This window comes from Pseudophryne corroboree, chromosome 3 (genome assembly GCF_028390025.1).
Source record: "Pseudophryne corroboree isolate aPseCor3 chromosome 3, aPseCor3.hap2, whole genome shotgun sequence".
NCBI lineage: Eukaryota > Metazoa > Chordata > Amphibia > Anura > Myobatrachidae > Pseudophryne > Pseudophryne corroboree.
In genome coordinates this window covers 431,846,454-431,868,806 of record NC_086446.1, presented here as the reverse complement: position 1 = coordinate 431,868,806, position 22,353 = coordinate 431,846,454, and the positions used below count along the sequence as shown (strand labels likewise).

The 22,353-nt window shown below is 44.5% G+C and overlaps 1 protein-coding gene and 1 long non-coding RNA gene across 2 annotated transcripts; one reads left to right on the top strand and one right to left on the bottom strand.

Annotated features, from left to right (window-relative positions):
* Nucleotides 1-10,384: 10,384 nt before the first annotated feature.
* On the top strand, nucleotides 10,385-16,161 carry LOC135055854 (uncharacterized). The gene is made up of 7 exons (XM_063960402.1): nucleotides 10,385-10,693; nucleotides 12,825-13,003; nucleotides 13,172-13,691; nucleotides 13,766-14,272; nucleotides 14,361-14,486; nucleotides 14,562-15,643; nucleotides 16,048-16,161. Exons 2-6 carry the CDS (start codon nucleotides 12,827-12,829, stop codon nucleotides 15,245-15,247), a joined length of 2,016 nt encoding a protein of 671 aa, XP_063816472.1. The 5' UTR covers nucleotides 10,385-10,693; nucleotides 12,825-12,826; the 3' UTR covers nucleotides 15,248-15,643; nucleotides 16,048-16,161.
* Nucleotides 16,141-17,519, bottom strand: LOC135055855 (uncharacterized). Its single transcript, XR_010243827.1, has 4 exons — nucleotides 17,367-17,519; nucleotides 16,964-17,090; nucleotides 16,561-16,687; nucleotides 16,141-16,284 (listed from the first exon to the last, which is right to left on the bottom strand). It is a non-coding gene; the product is annotated as an uncharacterized LOC135055855 (long non-coding RNA).
* Nucleotides 17,520-22,353: the final 4,834 nt, after the last annotated feature.

Genomic DNA, 22,353 nt, shown 5'->3' with positions numbered 1-22,353 from the left:
TTAAGCAAAGGTTTATCCTTCTCACCGACACAGACTATGGATAGGTTTGAATGTGAAAAAGATCTGCAGCTATTTATTAGAAAGATCCTTCTCAAGAAGTTTTTCATTAATCAAGAACTTCAAAAAGAGATATCTGGACGAAACTTTGTCGATACAGATGAATTAATGGCCTTACAAATCCTGGAGGATCTCTCTAGTGAATCAGCTGCGGTAGTTACATCTCAAGATGCTGTCAGAAACAAATCATTAATAAGATCAAAGTCCAAATTCTTTCCAGATACTAGTCTTTGTCCCCAAGTAGAAGTGTTCCATAAATTAGTCTCCAAGGACTTGGATGTATTATTCAGTCATCATAAATGTCATGACGACAACCTAAGTCCTTCAGAGCGATCTGCCCTAGACGAAATATCTAAATGGCAAGATATTATAATCAAACCCTCTGACAAGGGGGGGAACGTAGTCTTGTGGCCTAGGGACATGTACTTGGATGAGTTGAATAGACAACTGAACGATGCTAATTGTTATAAACGACTCAGCTTTAACCCTACAATCAAATTTTTGGGTCAATACAATAGCATGATTCAGAGTGCCTTTGACAATGGAGTCATTAATAAAAAGGACTTGGATTTTCTGACAGTGACCAAACCCAAAACTCCCACTATGTACCTATTACCTAAGGTACACAAAGATGAAAAGAAACCACCCGGCAGACCCATCCTATCAGGAGTTGGTAGCCTAACCGAAAAAGCGAGTACCTTCGCAGATTACCATCTCCGCAAACATGTTATTGCATTACCTTCTTATATCCGTGACACAATGGACGTTTTAAATCGACTAAATAATCTCAGTGTCAATCCAGGAGTGTGGCTTGCCACATGCGACGTAGAAAGCCTCTACACCAGCATTATCCATGATAAGGGGATCGCAGCTACCAAATATTTTCTGAGTATGGAGACCCATAATGAACTAGGTGACTTCATCATTGAACTATTGGAGTTTATCCTCCTCAAAAACTATTTCACCTGTAACGAGTACCACTACCTCCAGGTGAGGGGCACCGCTATGGGGACAGCTTGTGCCCCTACGTATGCCAACCTCTACCTGGGGTGGTGGGAAAGGGAGGTAGTATTTCAGGAAGTCTTTGAAAAATACACAGACAATATATTGATATATCTTAGATATATCGATGATATATTGATACTGTGGGAAGGACCATTGAGAACATTGAAAGAATTCATTGAAATCTTGAATATCAATGACCTCAACCTCAAATTAACCCTAGAGGCTAGTCAGACTTCCATCAATTTCCTCGATATCTCTATACACATCAATGATGAGGGAAATATCTCAACTGATCTGTATAGGAAACCGACAGCGACAAACAGTGTCCTACACTCAGAGAGCTCCCATCTTCCAGCTACTATTCGAGCAATACCCAAGGGAGAACTACTGAGGATAAAAAGGAACTGCTCCAGTGATGAGGCTTTTCATGTCAGACAGAATGAACTTAGTGAACGTCTCCAAACAAGAGGTTACAGTAAGAGACTCCTAAATCGAACGATCAGAGAAGTAAGTACGTATGAACGAGATACCTTACTAAAACCCAAACAAAGAACCCACCGAGAAGAACCCATAAGATTTGTGGGCACCTTTAATGCTCAGTGGAAAGGGATCATGAATAGCCTGCAAAAGCACTGGCCCATACTCCAGACAGATAGAGATTTATCTCTAGCTTTACCTACAAAACCTCAAGCAAGTTGGAGAAGGTCCAGGAATATAAAAGATCGACTTGTCCATAGTCATCTGGCCAAAGCCACAGATAAAAAATCTAAATCAATGGGTTCGATGCCCTGCGGTAACTGCAAAGCCTGTGTGCATATGGTTCCCACAGATTACTTTTTCGACAAATTTGGCAAAAAATGGCCAATCTCCCCAAAGATCACGTGCACAACTGTAGGAACCGTCTATCAGTTAGAATGCCCATGTCACAAAAAGTACATAGGGAAGACCATTAGACCTCTAAAGGTCAGGATTTTAGAGCACATTGGAAGTATACGTAACGCCAAAAGAGATACCTCCAACTTTAGAACCCTACAACCCGTAGCGAGACACTTCCTCAGTTACCACAATAGTGACCCAAATGATCTCAAAGCCTTTGGTCTGAGACATATACAGCTGGGGATACGCGGTGGAGACTTGGATCAAGAATTACTCCGCTTTGAGACCAAAATGATTTTCCTGCTGGATAGTCTATATCCTAATGGACTCAATGAATCCAACAGCTATATACCCTTTATAGCTTGAAGAACTTCTCCGACAGTAGTTAATCTGCCTTACAGTAGATCTATCTCTATAACAAGTCTACAGCATCCAACCAGGACACATATATTGATGCTAAAGCCAATTCATTATCTGTTATTAGTATCACCCTCTGCCCCTGGAAATATTTACTGCATATGATTCTCAATTTCTGGTATATACCACACCAGTGATAGGCATTTATGAGTGAGTATGCTTCTATTTCCCTCATTATTATCCTAATATTTGATTCTGATCATCCACGTTACCTTGTTAAGCTCTAATAGGATATCATGATCACTTGAAAGAGTGAAATAGCAACATGATCCCCACATCTTGGATACATAATACACCAAATTTCATCTTTTGACGTATTTCAACACTATAATGTCTGGCTCCATGTATGACTACTTTTAGTAGGTCCAAAGCCAGACAAAGAAATATTTATCACAACATAATAAATAATAAATACATCTTCACCCCCAGTGGATACCCAAAGTGTAGATTGAATTATTAAAAATGCTTTTTCCGCCACCTCTCTTCCTTATTAGTCCCTAACACGTATGCACTTACACCTTTTGTTATAGTTACGTTCACTCACACTTACACTATTTGTTGTTTGCTTTCTCCCCCTCCTCTTTCTTTCAGAATCTACCATTAGGGGGTCCTAATTCACTTCACACCCCTCCGTATCCCCATCACCTTTATTCTTTTCACTCCAAGCTTTTTTTGACACCATAATAATTTCACCTTTACTTATAAGGTTTGCAGAATCTAATTATAATATTTGCAGATTATATGACACTACAATTGAGACACTGATCTGATTCTCTTGGACTGAATATTCATAATTAATAATAAATGCATATTATAAAAATCTCACTTAGAAGCACTCTAAAACTATATATCTCCTCATCATAAATAATATTAACGTGGTTCCTATGTATATAACCAAAAATATAAAGTAGAAGGTAATAGCCTCTATTCTCTAAAATTAATGGGACATATGTGATGAATACATATAACAGGACATCCAATTAACTTGATGACTCTTTATTCAATATACTGATTTGATATACTGTATTCAGCAAATGACCAGTATGAAATTATGTGATAGACTTCCCCCACATTCACTTACCTGATATAGGGAATGATCCATATTCAGTATATACAGTATGCAGTAAGAATCCAGAGAATGCGTTTATTATACAGAGTACAGGGTAATACTGACGCCGGACATGGATAGCAGTAATAGTACCTTAAGCAAAAGCATATATACATCATGTGAAACGAATCTATTCTGAGTGTCCCAAACTAGACTTAATAAATAGAATTAATGATACCAAAAGATGGACAGTTCTACTAAAATACAGCATATGTACACCCCAGCCGAATTATCATTATACAGAGGAAGGGGCAGGAGTAATCAGTAGTGTTCGGGAACGCGATGCAGCTATCAGCCGTCACCATGGAGACCAAAGTATACTGTGATTGGCTACATGGAGCATGTGACCACAAACGGGTCACAGTGATTGGCCAGTTACCACACGTGACCAGTCAGATCACACTGATTGGCAGACGGCAATAGCTCAAATATCATGCCAGGAGAGGCATTCTGGTTCAGCCCTGACGAAGCTGTCAGAGTAACGGCGGAACACGCGTGTGGGCAGCGTGTGTCCGCGTGTCAGTCTATGTCCTTGCTCATAAACCAATTTAATGTATAACTAGTTCTGATTATGTGATTAGTTAGATTCCGATGGTATCCACAGCACTAAATAGCAGGTAGACGGATAAATTGCGTTAGGCTAGCAGACACAGTCAGTCTAACTATGTCAGTGAGAAAGCAGTAATTGACAGTGTTGTGGCTTATACAGATAGAAACGCAACAATGTTTCACAGTTGATTCTCCAAGCCACCTGTTAGTCAGGAGGAGATATGCATGATACAATTTAACTAATGCCAATAGAATAAACGTTACAGTTTCAATCTGTGCAGCAGATACAGAAATACTATAAGAAACATACCCTATAATCTATGCTGTTTGAGAATTATCAGCACAGATAATAAAGCACATCTTTGTCTCCAGAGGTAGCAATTAAGCTAGCAAGGTTCTAATTATAAGTGTGTGGTCATTTATAATTTAAAAGGCATGTGGAAACACTTATGATACAACTCAATGAATGCCAATGGATAAAGTGCTGCAGTATTAACTTAAGCAGCAGGTATATTGATACTATAATAAACACCTCAGAACCCGGCAGATACATAAATACTATAAGAAACATACCCTATAATCTATGCTGTTTGAGAATTATCAGCACAGATAATAAAGTACATCTTTGTCTCCAGAGGTAGCAATTAAGCTAGCAAGGTTCTAATTATAAGTGTGTGGTCATTTATAATTCAATAGGCATGTGGAAACACTTATGATACAACTCAATGAATGCCAATGGATAAAGTGCTGCAGTATTAACTTATGCAGCAGGTATATTGATACTATAATAAACATCTCAGAACCCGTACTTTTTGATTACCAATTAGCTTAGCTAATTCAACATATATACACCTTGAGTGGTAGGAATATAAACCACCATTACCTAATTTATTATTAATAACCAGCTGGCCCTCTATAATTGACGGGGGACATAACTATCCCTATCTAATTCAGATACATTTAGTCTGTCAATATAGGAGGTGTCACCTTTAAGAGGGGTACTGCAACACAGTATACTGCTGCACATTTATAATACCTATATTGAAGTGTGAGGAAAGTACTCACTCTCACTATAGGAATGGCATGTCTCCTGATCTAATTATCTTACATGACTACAGAGAGTCTCATTAAAATCAAGAGCGCACGTAATACAACCACATAGAGATATTGGTACACTGTAACCTATTTATACTGTTTACAACAATAATCTACACATAAGTACCAACCAGGATATTGAATGTGTTAATTTTTAGGCAGAAAAACCCAATCTGTATTCCCAATGAATGCTCTTTAGAAGGCTCAGGAAAGATGCATCCACTACTGAACAAACTATATATATGTAATGAATGATACTCCATCTTGACAAAGTTGCATATTAGTATATATAAGTGTACAGACTGAGTGTGATCCATTTAAGTGTGATTAAAACACTATATTGAAGTGGGGAATAAGACAGACCACCAAGCCTAGAATATAAGATATACACAGTGTGAATATTATAGACACCATTGGAATCATATTGTCAGCTACAATTATACACATAGGAGTGGGATACTCCAGATATTATAAATACTGACAAATGGTCATGTGAACATATGAAGACCAATTGCTGACAACTATTATCAGACTGAGTAAATATTGTGAGCAATATTATATAATTGGATATAAGAACAGACACGCGGACACATATTTTAATCTTTAATCACACTTATTATTTCATTGCACTTGTGGTATATGTTGTATACGTCTTGATTTTAACCTTTATGTTTCGTCTATACTCGTAGTTTGTGTGTCAGTTATCATCACACTATTTTAATTTGACACTAATAAAAGTTAAATTTTAATAATTCTCCAGAAGATTGTGATAATCAGGTCACCCTTCTTCCTGTGCATCGACAAATACAGTCCTTTTCTCTTTTTCTTTTTGCTGACTAACCTTAGCTGTAGTCGATAGCACCCCCACAAATAATTGTGAATACTTGAATGCAATAGGGGTTATTTTGGAGCTGTATATAGTTCCAAATCTGATATAATACAATTGTGTGTGTGCAGATACAATCCCACTCCACTCCTAGATGGGCCAGGTGTTTGTGTCGGCCACTTGGGTCGCTTAGCTTAGTCATCCAGCGACCTCGGTGGAAATTTTAAGACTAAAAATAATATTGTGAGGTGTGAGGTGTTCAGAATAGACTGGAAATTAGTGGAAATTATGGTTATTGAGGTTAATAATACCATGGGATTAAAATGACCCCCAAGTTCTATGATTTAAGCTGTTTTTGAGGGTTTTTTGTAAAAAAACTCCCAAATCCGATAACAAAAATTTCAGGGTGGTTTTGCCAAAACGCGTCCGAATCCAAAACACGGCCGCTGAACCGAATCCAAAAACCAAAACACATTTCCGGTGCACATCATTAGTTGCTATGGGCATCTTCTCCAATTTCTCTTCCTTGAAAGTTTGATACATCTCCTCCAGAGTGCCAGTTTGAAACGCATATAGACCAGTGACTTTCAACCTTTTTTTACTCGCGGCACACCAAATAATATTTTAAAATTGCCAAGGCACACCATCAGTTCCCCACAGAAAAAAAACAAAACAGACACATTGGCCCTCACTGTAAAAAAAAAAAAAATCCACACATATTGGCCTACACAGAAAAAACAATGACATTGCTCCCCACATAAATCATGTTGCTTCCTACATAAATCCTATTGCTCCACACATAAATCAATCACATTTCTCCCCACATAAATCCGATTGCTCCCCACATGAATTATTCACATTGTTCCCCCATAAATCCATAAATTCTTATTCTCCCCAAACAAATCGATTGAAATCCTATTGTTCCCCACAGGAGAAATAAAATAACAAATATTATCAGCTGTCCTCCTCCCTGTCACTCAGTGGCGGGTTGTTCATAGTGGAGTTCTGCGAATACTGAGCAGCGGGAGGTCGGGCAGGTGTGGATGTGGGAGGGCAAGGAAAGCTGTGTATGCGGGCGGGAACTGGAAGATGTGTATACAGGCGGGTGGGCTGGCTGGGTGGTGAGACGCGGCGGCCCTGACCTACGATATCACACCATTTTCAAGGCATAGGTCACGGTCGGAGCACGACTGATCCTCTAAGAAGAGCCTGGGCCAACAGTTCACTCTGAAGGTGCAGGAAGTTGCTCTTGCTCCGCGGCACACCTTGCAACTGGTTGCGGCACACTAGTGTGCCACGGCACACTGGTTGAAAAAGTCTGATATAGACAATTACAAGTGCTATAAATTCCTGGCAGAGCTCCTCACAGTGCAGGAATTACTGTCGGCTCTGGGGTCCTTTCTGTGATCTCAGGTACAGTAGCTGAGTAGGGTTCAGCATTACATGAAGAAAAAAGTTTACAACAGGCTGTTGCTGGTCTGCTAGACACTCTGCAGTGAAGCTTGTCTCTCTCACACGTGTATCATCACTGCTGGGGCCAGTATTGCACCACAACCACTCTCCCCCACACACCACCAGTTAAGAAAAAATACCAACAACAATAAAAACATTCACTCACCCCATCGTGCCATTGGCCCACCAGGAATGTTCCCAGTGAGCTTTTTGGCCAATCTGCCCCTACATGTGACCCATTAAAGATATTAAAGAATTACTATTTAATAACGTGGCTGAACATCCATCCTAATTGCGCTTACTGTATTTCTGTGGGTTATTCTGGGTAATTTATTATACAGTACTGTATGTTCTTAGCTATTAGGTTGAAAATGAAAACAAAGTTTGTCAGGTTCATACTTATCAAAGCAGGACACAAGTAGATTTTTAACTGCAAGAATGTTTTCTTACCCTTCATAGCATTATGCCCAGCGGCACTAACATTCCTTATGATGCATATTTGGTAATAAAGAATATTTTTTAGGAGTATGTATGAGGCTTCAGTTGCCAGAATTGTGGGAAAAATTATCACATCTCTGGATGGTATTATGTCACAGGAGGAAAGCAGGGAAGAGACATTTCTGTTCCTGCTATCTCAGTCAGAACTCGCTCTGCTTATGAGCTGGGTACAAACCATTACCGTCTTTCGCTGCTGTGAAAGTTGACAAAAACTAAGTTACAGCAGCCCAGTTATCTCTTCGTCGGGACATGCCTTTATTGCATGGTCTGTCCAGGCAGGAGTTTTCATGTACAGTAAGTGGCAATATTTGTTACAATACGCATTTACAGTATGTGAAAATGTATATTTTCATGCATTTACTAATTGCATTTTGACAGGAGATGGGCTCCAATAAGGGGAGGCACTCAATATACCGGCTGTCGGGATCCCGGCGCTCAGCATTACTGGTGTCCACGACACCCCTGGAGGGAGAATAAATAGCATGGCGCACATGGCACACATAGCGCTCCACCGTGCCTGCAGCGTGGAGCTCTTTTGTGCTTCCCCCACTGCCGGCATTCCGGCGATTGGGATCCCAGCGCCAGTATGCTGGGCGCCGGGATCCCGAGCGCCGGCCAATCATAGTACACCCCCAATAAGAGCCTATCCTGGTGAAGAGCTGTGTAGCACTATCACAATACTTCCTGGTTCGGGTCCCCTGCAGTCAATGCATGCACAATCATCAGCCAGTGCATGCGTCACCAGGGACAGACAGAGAGGGATCTGCAAGATCCCTCTCTGGAAGAATTTGTGAAAAAGTATCCCATAAACTACTATAGGCTAAAGGGGTGGTATTCATGTGACCGGCAGTCAGCTGACCGACAGTCACATGACCTCCTCCACGAGCCCGACGGCTCACTTTCCCGATGGTCGGCATGCTATTTCCACTTGTGGGTGTCCACGACACCCATAGAGTGGGAATAGAACCCGTGGCGACCACAGGTTGCCACCGAGCCCGCAAGGGCCTTGTTGCACTCGCCCCTCCCCGCCGGGATCCCGGCGTCGGTATGCTGCCGGGATTCCGGCGTCGGTAAGCTGACCGGCGGTCAGGAGACCGCCGGTCAACCATACTACACCCGGCTAAAGCAATATAGAGATGGCATTAGCTATCAGACCAAGCTCGGGAAAACTTTGCATTTCCGGAGCTTGGTAAATCCAACTGCATAATAGCATCCATTTGCGATCAGAAATGGAGGGAGTATGGCAGATATTGGAGATATCTGTTGTGATCTCTCCATGGTACATGTGGGGGATATTTAACCCTGCTCTGGTACCATGAAAAAAGTTACATTGACAGGACCCCATGTTAAAAAAACATTACAATATTTTGTTTTTCTCTAAATAATATTATACAACAAATGTTTGTACTCAAATCTCGACAAACAGAGGCGGATTTGTCTTAAGGTGGGTACACAATAGGCGATGTGCTCTGTGAGCAACATCGCCTAGTGTGTTTCCTCCCGGCCTGGGCAGCCTGACGGTGGGCATACACACTATGTGATATCGCTAGCAATATCGCACAGTGCCGTAATGCCGCGGCCAGGCTGTACATGCATCTTTGGACGATGAGTCCGAATTGAGCTGCCTGTAGGATGGACACGACCATCGTTAACAACCCGCGGGGCCGTGCATCGGCCGTTGTCAGTTGCATACACACTTGGCGATATAGTTAATGAAATCGCTCAGGAGGAAGAAAATTAGCGATATTGTTTATTATATCGTTAAGTGTGTATGCACCTTTAGGGACTTTCAAATAGCCTATATAGAAGCAGATACAGAAAATGTATTATAAAATCCAAATAATATTGCACAACACTTCACGTGTGAGTTTCTGATGATTTCACATCATTGTAGACCTGACTTTTACTGCTGGCATTGGTTGCACAACCATTTGCTGTGCTCTTATTGCACTCATTTCAGATGAATTTAGTTTTCTTGTCCTTTGATCTTTGACAAATGTAGCATCTCTTGCGCTGGCCTAAAATCTCCAGAATGTCTTCACTTGACAATCCCTGTTGTTTTGCCATTGTGTTACACTTTTTACATCACAGAACCTCGAAAAAAGAGAAAATATTTATATGACATGGAAGGTACTATGGGGTCCACTTGATGCCAAATGGAACTAAACATAAATAAAAAATAAACATAAATACACGAAAACTAGCGAACGTGTACCAAATTGTTAGGAAGGCTTTACGAAAAAATAAGTGAAAGGCGAGGTCACTAATCATGATAGTGTATTAAAAAACAACATGGGTCAAAGAGTAGCGGTACCACTCAAGGGTTAATATTTGTGGGTACCCCCCAAAATGTCTGTTTTCAGGGCATATCCTGAAAATATTGAATAATAAATATCCACCCAATATAGGAGTATATGCAATAGCGGGCGAATCGCGTCATTAGATCCGCCTCTGTATGATTCGCCCGCTATCGCCAGCCGCAGCCCTGTCGCCGGGACCCTGAATTCGCAATATTCAATGAAAAACTGATTCGCCCCTCCCGCAGGCGGATTCCGGCCAATCGGCGAGCAGTGGGCGTACTGAATTCGCCTTCCCTTCCAAAGCAGCACTATATTAGGGCTTGTTTGTTGCATGTGCTCTGCAGCCATTTTGTGAACCTGCAGAGAGGTGTGAGGAGGTGCAGAGCTAGCAATTTGGTTGTTTGCTGTGGATATCTTTGGACACCCCAGCAGGCTTTATTCCAGGACAGTCAGGAGGATTCCTGTTACCCCGGAGCAGAGCCATTTTAGGAGCTTTTACTACAGTTGTAGGTAAGTACCACATGTGTGTCTGGTGTTGCATGTATGTATGTGTTTGTGTAGTGGGGGTTGCCATGAGGTGTACATGGGGTGTTTGTGTATGTGTGCAGGTATGTGTATAGCCCCTTGCTTGTGTTGCTGCATTTTTAGGGGGAGACTTGTGTTTTGGGGTAGTTTTTCACGTGTTTTTTTTTTTCTTTAATTGACTTTTTTGGGTCTTCTATTAGCATTGGTGTACCCCCTGAGTGTGTTGGGATGCTTTCTGGCCATTTTGGGGTGATTTGGAGCAAGTTTAGTCGACAGCCTGGTCGACATGTGCTGCTGACTGTTTTGCAAACATGTGTTTTCCTGCCTAATTTTGCTGTGGGGTGCCTCCTGAGTGTGCAGGGATGCTTTCTGGCCATTTTGGGGTGATTTGGAGCAAGTTTAGTCGACAGCCAGGTCGACATGTGCTGCTGACTGTTTTGCAAACATGTGTTTTCCCGCCTAATTTTGCTGTGGGGTGCCTCCTGAGTGTGCAGGGATGCTTTCTGGCCATTTTGGGGTGATTTGGAGCAAGTTTAGTCGACAGCCAGGTCGACATGTGCTGCTGACTGTTTTGCAAACATGTGTTTTCCCACCTAATTTTGCTGTGGGGTGCCTCCTGAGTGTGCAGGGATGCTTTCTGGCCATTTTGGGGTGATTTGGAGCAAGTTTAGTCGACAGCCAGGTCGACATGTGCTGCTGACTGTTTTGCAAACATGTGTTTTCCCGCCTAATTTTGCTGTGGGGTGACTCCTGAGTGTGCAGGGATGCTTTCTGGCCATTTTGGGGTGATTTGGAGCAAGTTTAGTCGACAGCCTGGTCGACATGTGCTGCTGACTGTTTTGCAAACATGTGTTTTCCCACCTAATTTTGCTGTGGGGTGCCTCCTGAGTGTGCAGGGATGCTTTCTGGCCATTTTGGGGTGATTTGGAGCAAGTTTAGTCGACAGCCTGGTCGACATGTGCTGCTGACTGTTTTGCAAACATGTGTTTTCCCGCCTAATTTTGCTGTGGGGTGACTCCTGAGTGTGCAGGGATGCTTTCTGGCCATTTTGGGGTGATTTGGAGCAAGTTTAGTCGACAGCCTGGTCGACATGTGCTGCTGACTGTTTTGCAAACATGTGTTTTCCCGCCTAATTTTGCTGTGGGGTGCCTCCTGAGTGTGCAGGGATGCTTTCTGGCCATTTTGGGGTGATTTGGAGCAAGTTTAGTCGACAGCCAGGTCGACATGTGCTGCTGACTGTTTTGCAAACATGTGTTTTCCCGCCTAATTTTGCTGTGGGGTGACTCCTGAGTGTGCAGGGATGCTTTCTGGCCATTTTGGGGTGATTTGGAGCAAGTTTAGTCGACAGCCTGGTCGACATGTGCTGCTGACTGTTTTGCAAACATGTGTTTTCCCGCCTAATTTTGCTGTGGGGTGCCTCCTGAGTGTGCAGGGATGCTTTCTGGCCATTTTGGGGTGATTTGGAGCAAGTTTAGTCGACAGCCAGGTCGACATGTGCTGCTGACTGTTTTGCAAACATGTGTTTTCCCGCCTAATTTTGCTGTGGGGTGACTCCTGAGTGTGCAGGGATGCTTTCTGGCCATTTTGGGGTGATTTGGAGCAAGTTTAGTCGACAGCCTGGTCGACATGTGCTGCTGACTGTTTTGCAAACATGTGTTTTCCCGCCTAATTTTGCTGTGGGGTGCCTCCTGAGTGTGCAGGGATGCTTTCTGGCCATTTTGGGGTGATTTGGAGCAAGTTTAGTCGACAGCCAGGTCGACATGTGCTGCTGACTGTTTTGCAAACATGTGTTTTCCCGCCTAATTTTGCTGTGGGGTGACTCCTGAGTGTGCAGGGATGCTTTCTGGCCATTTTGGGGTGATTTGGAGCAAGTTTAGTCGACAGCCAGGTCGACATGTGCTGCTGACTGTTTTGCAAACATGTGTTTTCCCGCCTAATTTTGCTGTGGGGTGACTCCTGAGTGTGCAGGGATGCTTTCTGGCCATTTTGGGGTGATTTGGAGCAAGTTTAGTCGACAGCCTGGTCGACATTTTGTGAGGGGCAGCCATTTTGTAAGGGGCAGCCATTTTGTGAGGGTCAGCCATTTATACATGTATGTATTTTTTTTTTATAACAGAGATGTCAAGGGACAAACAAACCCGATCCGCCCCTTCCCCCATCCCCTCGGATCTATCCCTGCAAAGCAATGAGGAGTGGGAGCCAACCCAGGAGGCGGATGCGACCGACCAGGCATCTAGTGACCAGCCGCGGTCGTCAAGGGCCCATGAGAAGTCCAAGAAAAAGCCTAGTAAAAAGGTACTTAACCACACCTGCAGACACAAATAGCATCAAACTTTACCCACTGTAGTTTGTGCAATGCCATGCACACCTACTGTAATAGGTGCGCAATGCCAGGGATACTGACACTCACAGGTACATACCGATCTTAATAAAAATTTTTTATATTTTTTTTAATCCCTAAAGGCAAGAAGCCAGCCAGAGGAGCAGTCGGAGGAGGAAGCCTCTGGTGAAGAAGCAGGACAGAAAAAGCCGCGTGGACCCAGATACACTGAGGCGGAAAACTGTGTCCTAGTGGATTGCGTCGACAGGTCCTACGACGTTTTGTATGGATCAAGGGCACAGAAAACAGCATTTAAGGTAAAGCGGAACATCTGGGAATCCATCGCCAGTCAAGTAACTGCAATTTCTGGAAACCGTCGGAGCACCCAAAATTGCTTGAAGCGGTACAGTGATTGCCGCAGACAGACCAAGAAGAAGATGGGGATTCAGCGCCGACATGAGACAGCTACGGGAGGTGGCCCGGCTCTCAATTTGAAGTGGCTATCCTGGGAGAACGTTATTAGAAGGCGCTTGAACCCTGCCATGGTCGAAGGAGTTCGCGGAGGTGTGGACTCCAGCCGTCCTGCTGGCTTTCTCGAGGAGGAAGAACCGCCCAGAAGACGGAGGAAGGCGGGAGACCAGCCGTCCAAAAGGAGGTCTGATGGTAAGAATACATTCACATGAGCTGTACTTCCCTTTAAAATTTTTGTATGTGCTAATGTGTTTTTTTTTTTTCAGACAGACCTGCCCAGAGGACATCACCTGCGCACAGGACATCGCCAGCGCACGGACCGTTAACTGTGCAGCAGGCATCGGCAGCAGCGCGCGGACCATCAACTGCGCCGCAAGCATCGCGAGCACACAGATCGTCACCTGTGCGCCACAGTTCGTCATCGCGCAGTTGGTCACCTGTGCACCAGACGACATCAGTGCACAGACTCTCACCTGTGCACCAGACACCGTCGGCGACCACACCACAAGATGGGCGCCAAACTACAGCTCCTGCGCGCAGGCCATCACCAGATCGTCGTCTCTCCAGGAGCTCTGGGACTGTGACTGAAGAGCCTCAAGACACAACCCTTGTGGACCCATCACTCGATCTGTTTGAGTCTACAGGGTTAACTGACGAAACTTTTCTTGGGTTTGAGGACAGCCGTGCAGATGTATCCAGCCAGACCCTTGAAAAGTCTTCCGAAACGAGGACAAGTGGAGCTCCTGGAGCAGCGGGATCACAGGATGGAGAAGGTTTGTTTGTTTTTTTTGTGGGGGGGGGGGGGGGGGGCAGTAGTTGTGTAAAGTTTATCAACTTTTCCAAAATTTATTTTGCAAACAGTGGTGCCACGAACCAGCAGCGGACTAGCTTCGGGGATTGGTTCGTACTTCAGGCCGGATCTCCTACAGGGGTCGTCAGAGGATGACGAGGTGGAAGTGCAGGATGCTCCAGTTGCTACATCCCTGCGTGAGTAAATTGAATTGTGAACCTTCCAAAAAATGTATGATGAATGTGGATAATATTGTCTAATTTTCTTTTCAGCTGCCCAAATGAATGTGGTGGCAGACATCCAGGAAGGGCAGAATCCCTCAACTGTTCAGAGGGTTCACACCCTGGCATCAGAGATTGGGACACGCCAGGATACATACACAAATGTTGTGGGAAGCAGACTGGACAACATTGAGAGGACAATGGAGAAAATGTCCAACAATCTGCATGAACTGCAGAAGACTATTTCCGACAGCACGGCCACAATACTACAGATCATAATTGAAGATCGTAGGGAGAATAGGAACATACTTAACATCATGTCCGATTCCTTGGTCAAGCTTGTGGAAAAAACCACATGTTTGGCAGAAAGCAATAAGAACATGTCGGATAGTCATCGACACTCCTCTTCCAGCCAACAGCTCATCGCAACCACACTGCAGATGATCTATGATAAGCTCCCAGTACCAGCTCATCAACACGCTGGTGATCCACCATATCCGCCGTCTCAAGCCACAAGGACGCATCGTACCCTTCCTCAAGTCCCATCCCAGTACAGTCAGTCACAGATGTACCAGGGATATACAGGGATGTACCCCACCCCCCAGATGCCTCCACCACCAGCCGCACATTCTTCAGCAGCATGGGCACCGAGGGCCAGTCGACATACTCCCCAGCCTCCCAGGACATCCACGCCCTATCAGGGGGAAGAAGAGGATCCGGACAGACTTCCACCATAAACCCGGTCGTATTATTTTATTTTATTTTAAATGTTTTTCATGTATCCCTGTCTTCCCCTCCCATTAGTTTGTTGTTTTTCTTACTATTGTTTTTTCTTTGTTGGGCTTCCCCACCCGTGACCGGGTACTACCAAGGAGCTTTGTGTAGGCATACATGCGCGGGCATGTATGCGGGCGCGTGTGGTAACGGATGAAAGCTCCTTGCGGCTACATGTATGATGGGCCAAAGAGCTATTCTGATACCCCCTTTTTCTTCAAAAAATCCTTTTTGTAATGATGTACAGTAGACTTTCATTGTGTGAATTTACTATTCACTAGTCTGTGTTTTTGACTTATTCATAGGATTTGTGAGGAAAAATGAAGTGGACGGCATAAGATTGTGTTGAGCGTACCAAGGTGAGTAGAACCATGTTTAATTCAAGAAACTTTGAACCGCATGCCTTTGTAGAACAACACCGCCCAGCAATGGCTCATGCTGGGCTGTGTTGTTCCACAAATGTTAGCATGTCAAAGTGCTGACCACTGACGACACTCTTTCACTTTGAACCGCATGCCTTTGTAGAACAACACCGCCCAGCAATGGCTCATGCTGGGCTGTGTTGTTCCACAAATGTTAGCATGTCAAAGTGCTAGACCACTGACGACATTCTTTCACTTTGAACCGCATGCCTTTGTAGAACAACACCGCCCAGCAATGACTCATGCTGGGATGTGTTGTTCCACAAATTTTAATTGGAAAAAAATGAACATGAATTTAGTGTGTTTTTACTTTAATATACTTTTTTTTCTTTTCCCCACAGATATCTATATACACAAGAAAAGAATGTAAAGAAGAACAAACTACTTTTTTGTTTTAATTAACTTTCAAACTTTATTAAAAAAATTTTTTCTTCAATAAACTTTTAAAAATAGAAGTTTCCTGTGGTTTTTATTAAAATTTGTAATGCAGTTGAATTGTATGTAAGTAGATTGCCCAGGGAACATCAGGGGATCTGTCTCTTCACATCCACGCCACTTGGGAAGATACACCGCAGGACCTGTGGAAGAGAACAGTATGAGCTACCAGATGTGGGTAATAGTGTCACCCTGGGACTGGAAAGAAGAGGTACATACAGTCCACACAACACAAGCGGGGAACAGTGGGTCCAAATGCAAACCTCCAGCACTTGCGTCACTACACATCCAAACATTCCCTGACCAGCATTGCTGTTTCGTGGAATGTTTGGATGTGTAGTGACGCAAGTGCCGGAGGGCTGCACTTTGGGCATGCCAGGGTGATTTTGGATAAGGGAGTTTTGGGCAATACATCTCACCTGAGGGGGTTGTCTGCTATATGGCGGAGGGTCAGGTCCACATCACCAGTAGGGTCTCCCATGGAACATCAGGTGAAATGTCGTGTCTCCTCACATCCACGCCACTTGGGAAGATACAACGCAGGACCTGTGGAAGAGAACAGTATGAGCTACCAGATGTGGGTAATAGTGTCACCCTGGGACTGGAAAGAAGAGGTACATACAGTCCACACAACACAAGCGGGGAACAGTGGGTCCAAATGCAAACCTCCAGCACTTGCGTCACTACACATCCAAACATTCCCTGACCAGCATTGCTGTTTCATGGAATGTTTGGATGTGTAGTGACGCAAGTGCCGGAGGGCTGCACTTTGGGCATGCCAGGGTGATTTTGGATAAGGGAGTTTTGGGCAATACATCTCACCTGAGGGGGTTGTCTGCTACATGGCGGAGGGTCAGGTCCACATCACCAGTAGGGTCTCCCATGGAACATCAGGTGAAATGTCGTGTCTCCTCACATCCACGCCACTTGGGAAGATACAACGCAGGACCTGTGGAAGAGAACAGTATGAGCTACCAGATGTGGGTAATAGTGTCACCCTGGGACTGGAAAGAAGAGGTACATACAGTCCACACAACACAAGCGGGGAACAGTGGGTCCAAATGCAAACCTCCAGCACTTGCGTCACTACACATCCAAACATTCCCTGACCAGCATTGCTGTTTCATGGAATGTTTGGATGTGTAGTGACGCAAGTGCCGGAGGGCTGCACTTTGGGCATGCCAGGGTGATTTTGGATAAGGGAGTTTTGGGCAATACATCTCACCTGAGGGGGTTGTCTGCTACATGGCGGAGGGTCAGGTCCACATCACCAGTAGGGTCTCCCATGGAACATCAGGTGAAATGTCGTGTCTCCTCACATCCACGCCACTTGGGAAGATACAACGCAGGACCTGTGGAAGAGAACAGTATGAGCTACCAGATGTGGGTAATAGTGTCACCCTGGGACTGGAAAGAAGAGGTACATACAGTCCACACAACACAAGCGGGGAACAGTGGGTCCAAATGCAAACCTCCAGCACTTGCGTCACTACACATCCAAACATTCCCTGACCAGCATTGCTGTTTCATGGAATGTTTGGATGTGTAGTGACGCAAGTGCCGGAGGGCTGCACTTTGGACATGCCAGGGTGATTTTGGACAAAGGGAGTTCTGGGCAATCCATCTCACCTGTGTTGACACGCCGACTGCAACGATCTCCGACGAACCGAGGGTACCTGTCAAAAAATCATACTCACCTTCCAGCGTCCAGAGGTACATCCAGGTCCAGAGAGATAATCCACGTACTTGGCAAAACAAAAAAACGCACACCGATCCAGCGGACTAATGAAAGGGGTCCAATGTTTTCACATCAGACCCCTTTCTCCCAAATGCCGGGACAAATTTTAAACATGTTTTTATTGGTGTTTTTTTTTTTTTGGAATAGCAGATCTATTTATATTAGAAGGGATTAGGAACTTTTTTTTTTTTGGGGGGAGGCACAAATATTATTTATATATTTTTTAAAATATTTTTTTTTTTTTTTTTATTGCTGGAACGGTAAAATCAGGAAAAAAAATGACGTGGGGTCCCCCCTCCAAAGCATAACCAGCCTCGGGCTCATTGAGCTGGTCCTGGTTCTAAAAATGCGGGGGAAAAATTGACAGGGGATCTCCCGTATTTTTAAAACCAGCACCGGGCTCTGCGCCTGATGCTGGTGCCCAAAATACGGGGGACAAAACGAGTAGGGGTCCCCCGTATTTTTAACACCAGCATCGGGCTCCACTAGCTGGACAGATAATGCCACAGTCGGGGGTCACTTTTATGCCGTGCCCTGCGGCCGTGGCATTAAATATCCAACTAGTCACCCCTGGCCGGGGTACCCTGGGGGAGTGGGGACCCCTTCAATCAAGGGGTCCCCCCCCCCCCAGCCACCCAAGGGCCAGGGGTGAAGCCCGAGGCTGTCCCCCCCCATCCAATGGGCTGCGGATGGGGGGGCTGATAGCCTTTGTGATAAAAAAAAGATATTGTTTTTTCCATTAGTACTACAAGTCCCAGCAAGCCTCCCCCGCAAGCTGGTACTTGGAGAACCACAAGTACCAGCATGCGGGAGAAGAACGGGCCCGCTGGTACCTGTAGTACTACTGGAAAAAAAATACCCAAATAAAAACAGGACACACACACCGTCGACAGTAAAACTTTATTTCACACTACCGACACACACATACTTACCTATGTTCACACGCCGACATCGGTCCTCTTCTCCCTGTAGAATCCACGGATACCTGAAAAGCAAAGTTCAATATACTCACCTTAACCAGGGTCCAGAGATAAATCCACGTACTTGGCAAAAAAATAAAACGCATTTACCCGCACCAAAAACGGACTGAAAGGGGTCCCATGCTGACACATGGGACACCTTTCCACGAATAAGACCTGTCAGTGACAGCTGTCACTGACAGGTCTCTAAGCCAATCAGGAAGCGCAACTTCGTTGCGCTCACCTGATTGGCTGATCGCTGTGACAGCGCATCGCACAGCTCCCTCCATTATATTCAATGGTGGGAACTTAGCGGCTAGCGGTGAGGTCACCCGCCGGTCAGCCGCTGACCGGCGGGTGACCTCACCGCTAGCCGCTAAGTTCCCACCATTGAAAGTAATGGAGCGGCTTTGCGAGGCGCTGTCAGAGTACAGACGGCGTCCAACCAATCAGGTGAGCGCCACGGCAGTAGCGCTTCCTGATTGGCTGAAGGGACATCAGTGACAGGAGTCACGTGATGTCCCGGCATTCGGGAGAAAGGAGTGTAATGTGAAAACATTGGACCCCTTTCTAGTCCGGTATGGCTCGGTGATCGTTTTTTTTTTTTACAAAGTACGTGGATTTACCTCTGGACCTGGACCTCTGGACGCTGGAAGGTGAGTATAATTTTTTGACAGGTACCCTCGGATCGTCGGTGATCGTTGCAGTCGGCGTGTGAACATAGGTAAGTATGTGTGTGTCGGTGTATGAAATAAAGTTTTACTATCAAGGTGTGTGTGTCCTGTTTTTATTTGGGTATTTTTTCCCCAGTAGTACTAAAGGTACCAGCGGGCCCGTTTTTCTCCCGCATGCTGGTACTTGTGGTTCTCCAAGTACCAGCTTGCGGGGGAGGCTTGCTGGGACTTGTAGTACTAATGGAAAAAACAATATCTTTTAATTTTCACAAAGGCTATCAGCCCTCCCATCCGCAGCCCATTGGATGGGGGGGGACAGCCTCGGGCTTCACCCCTGGCCCTTGGGTGGCTGGGGGGGGGACCCCTTGATTGAAGGGGTCCCCACTCCCCCAGGGTACCCCGGCCAGGGGTGACTAGTTGGATTTTTGATGCCACGGCCGCAGGGCACGGCATAAAAGTGACCCCCGGCTGTGGCATTATCTGTCCAGCTAGTGGAGCCCGATGCTGGTGTTAAAAATACGGGGGACCCCTACTCGTTTTGTCCCCCGTATTTTTGGCACCAGCATCAGGCGCAGAGCCCGGTGCTGGTTTTAAAAATACGGGGGATCCCCTGTCAATTTTCCCCCGCATTTTTAGAACCAGGACCAGCTCAATGAGCCCGAGGCTGGTTATGCTTTGGAGGGGGGACCCCACGCCATTTTTTTTCCTGATTTTACCGTTCCAGCAATAAAAAAAAAAAAATATTTTAAAAAATATATAAATAATATTTGTGCCTCCCCCCCCCAAAAAAAAAGTACCTAATCCCTTCTAATATAAATAGATCTGCTATTCCCAAAAAAAAAAGCACAAAAAAAAACATGTTTAAAATTTTTTTATTTGTTTTCACCCTCCAAAGTGTGGCGGATTGAAAATCGCGAATTTGCTGTCTAAAAGCACTGCAGGCGAATTTCCAAACTTGAATTGAATATGCTGGAGGCGAATTGCAGCATCTGTACCATTGCAGAAAAGGCGAATGCGGAAAAAGGCGAATTGAGAAAAGGCGAATTTTGACGGTCCGTTTTTTTGCGAAAAAGTACTGCACTGCATAGGCGAATTGATTTTTTGAGGCGAAAACGTTCCGGAATTCGCCTTTTTTTGAAATTCGCCCGCTATTGCATATACCCCATAGAGAAGTAAAATATGTGAGAAAAGACATATTTTACTAAATAGAGCCCTAAGTCCTTTAAATGTGAAAAGCTGGCTCTGAAATACTGTATTATAGGAAATGTATTAAAAAAATAAAAATAAAAACAGTAATAGAAAAAGCTTTAAAAAAAATCACAGAATATTGGCTATTAAAACTATAAGACAGGAACACGGAGCAGTACATTAAGATGCAATCAAAAATATCCTTCAAACATAATTTCTTCATAAATGGGTATAAAGGATTAGTTATCACGTGAGACTTCTATTTTAAACTTGCTATGTAGAAGATGACACAATTATTTTCACAGATTTAATGTATAGCTATTTGTCCTAGTCAGGTATATAAAATAATTATTAATTTTATGTATTTTTACTCTTGTACGGTATTGTATTTTTTACAACCATAATTATTTGCATAATGCTGTAATAGCTCCATCTAGTGTTTATATATTTAGTTAAAAAACTGACTATAATAAATAGACATGACTTCAGAAATGCCTTTTCTTTCCTACTGTTTTAGAAAACGTACCATTAGAGCAGTGGTTTCCAAACTTTGTTGAATTGTGACACCCTAGAGCAGGCTTTCCCAACCACGGTCCTCAAGGCACACTAACAGTGCATGTTTTAGTGATATCCAGGATTCAGCACAGGTAATTAATTAGTAGCTCAGTTATTTTGATTTAACCATCTGTGCTGCAGCCTGGATATCACTAAAACCTGCACTGTTGGTGTGCCTTGAGGACCGTGGTTGGGAAAGCCTGCCCTAGAGTATCAGACTTTTTTTCATGGCACCCCTAGGCCAAAAGTTTGTTATTGAGAAATTTAGAAATAAATCTAAAGTAAATTGTGTTTATATGTCATCCTTAGGTTCAATTGTGTGGTGAGGGACAAGATTTGCTTCTGTTTGTCCACATATCATGATTGGAAGCTACCAACACTGGTTTTGCCTATTACATTGACTATAAATAAATGTAATTGGCCCTGGACCACATAGGCAGATCCAGGGGGGAGGGGGGGGGGGGGGTGGCACTCGGGCCCTTGCCCCCTTCCCCCTTGTGATTTCTGACTTTTTTTTCCCCAAAAGGAGAACAGCAGCAGCACTACTACTATTTCCGTCAGTCAGATTTGATAAAAGAGCCGGCAGGCACTAGGACCCGCCGCGGCTCTAACAGCAAGTCCGTGTGGTAACCAATGGGGAGCCTCCCCCTGCTCACACCGCAACCTACCTCACCCACTGCCAGCCAGCCAGAGTCCAGCACAGGCGCGGGGTTCAAATGCCAGCATCGAGGAAGACTGTTACTTATTACGGCACAGAAGGCTTCATCAGCCTTCACTGCACCGCAGCCCTCACTGCACCGCACAATAATTCCAGCACTTCCTCCTCCACTTCCTTTACTACCATGCTAGGTGCAGTCAAACTCAGCTCAGCTTTGAGAAGGCGGCCCGTGTGATTGTGACAGGGCTGTCCTGCAGATGTCTTATGCTGCTTGCTGGAGATTCAGCTGTCTGCTTCTGCTAATCAAAGATGGGCAGTTAGTGTCCTGCAGTCTGAGTCTCAGTGCAGTGCCCAAAACAAGGTATGCTGCATCTGCCGGATCCAACTAAAAATTATAATAATTATGTTGTGCTGGGGTGCCTTCCAGGCTCCCATAACTA

Bases quoted from the DNA above. Each gene is read 5' to 3' on its own strand.
- LOC135055854 (XM_063960402.1), top strand. From the start codon at position 12,827: ATGTCAAGGGACAAACAAACCCGATCCGCCCCTTCCCCCATCCCCTCG. The intron at 13,692-13,765 runs GTAAGAATACAT...TTTTTTTTTCAG, and splicing joins GTCCAAAAGGAGGTCTGATG to ACAGACCTGCCCAGAGGACA. The intron at 14,273-14,360 runs GTTTGTTTGTTT...TTTTGCAAACAG, and splicing joins GGGATCACAGGATGGAGAAG to TGGTGCCACGAACCAGCAGC.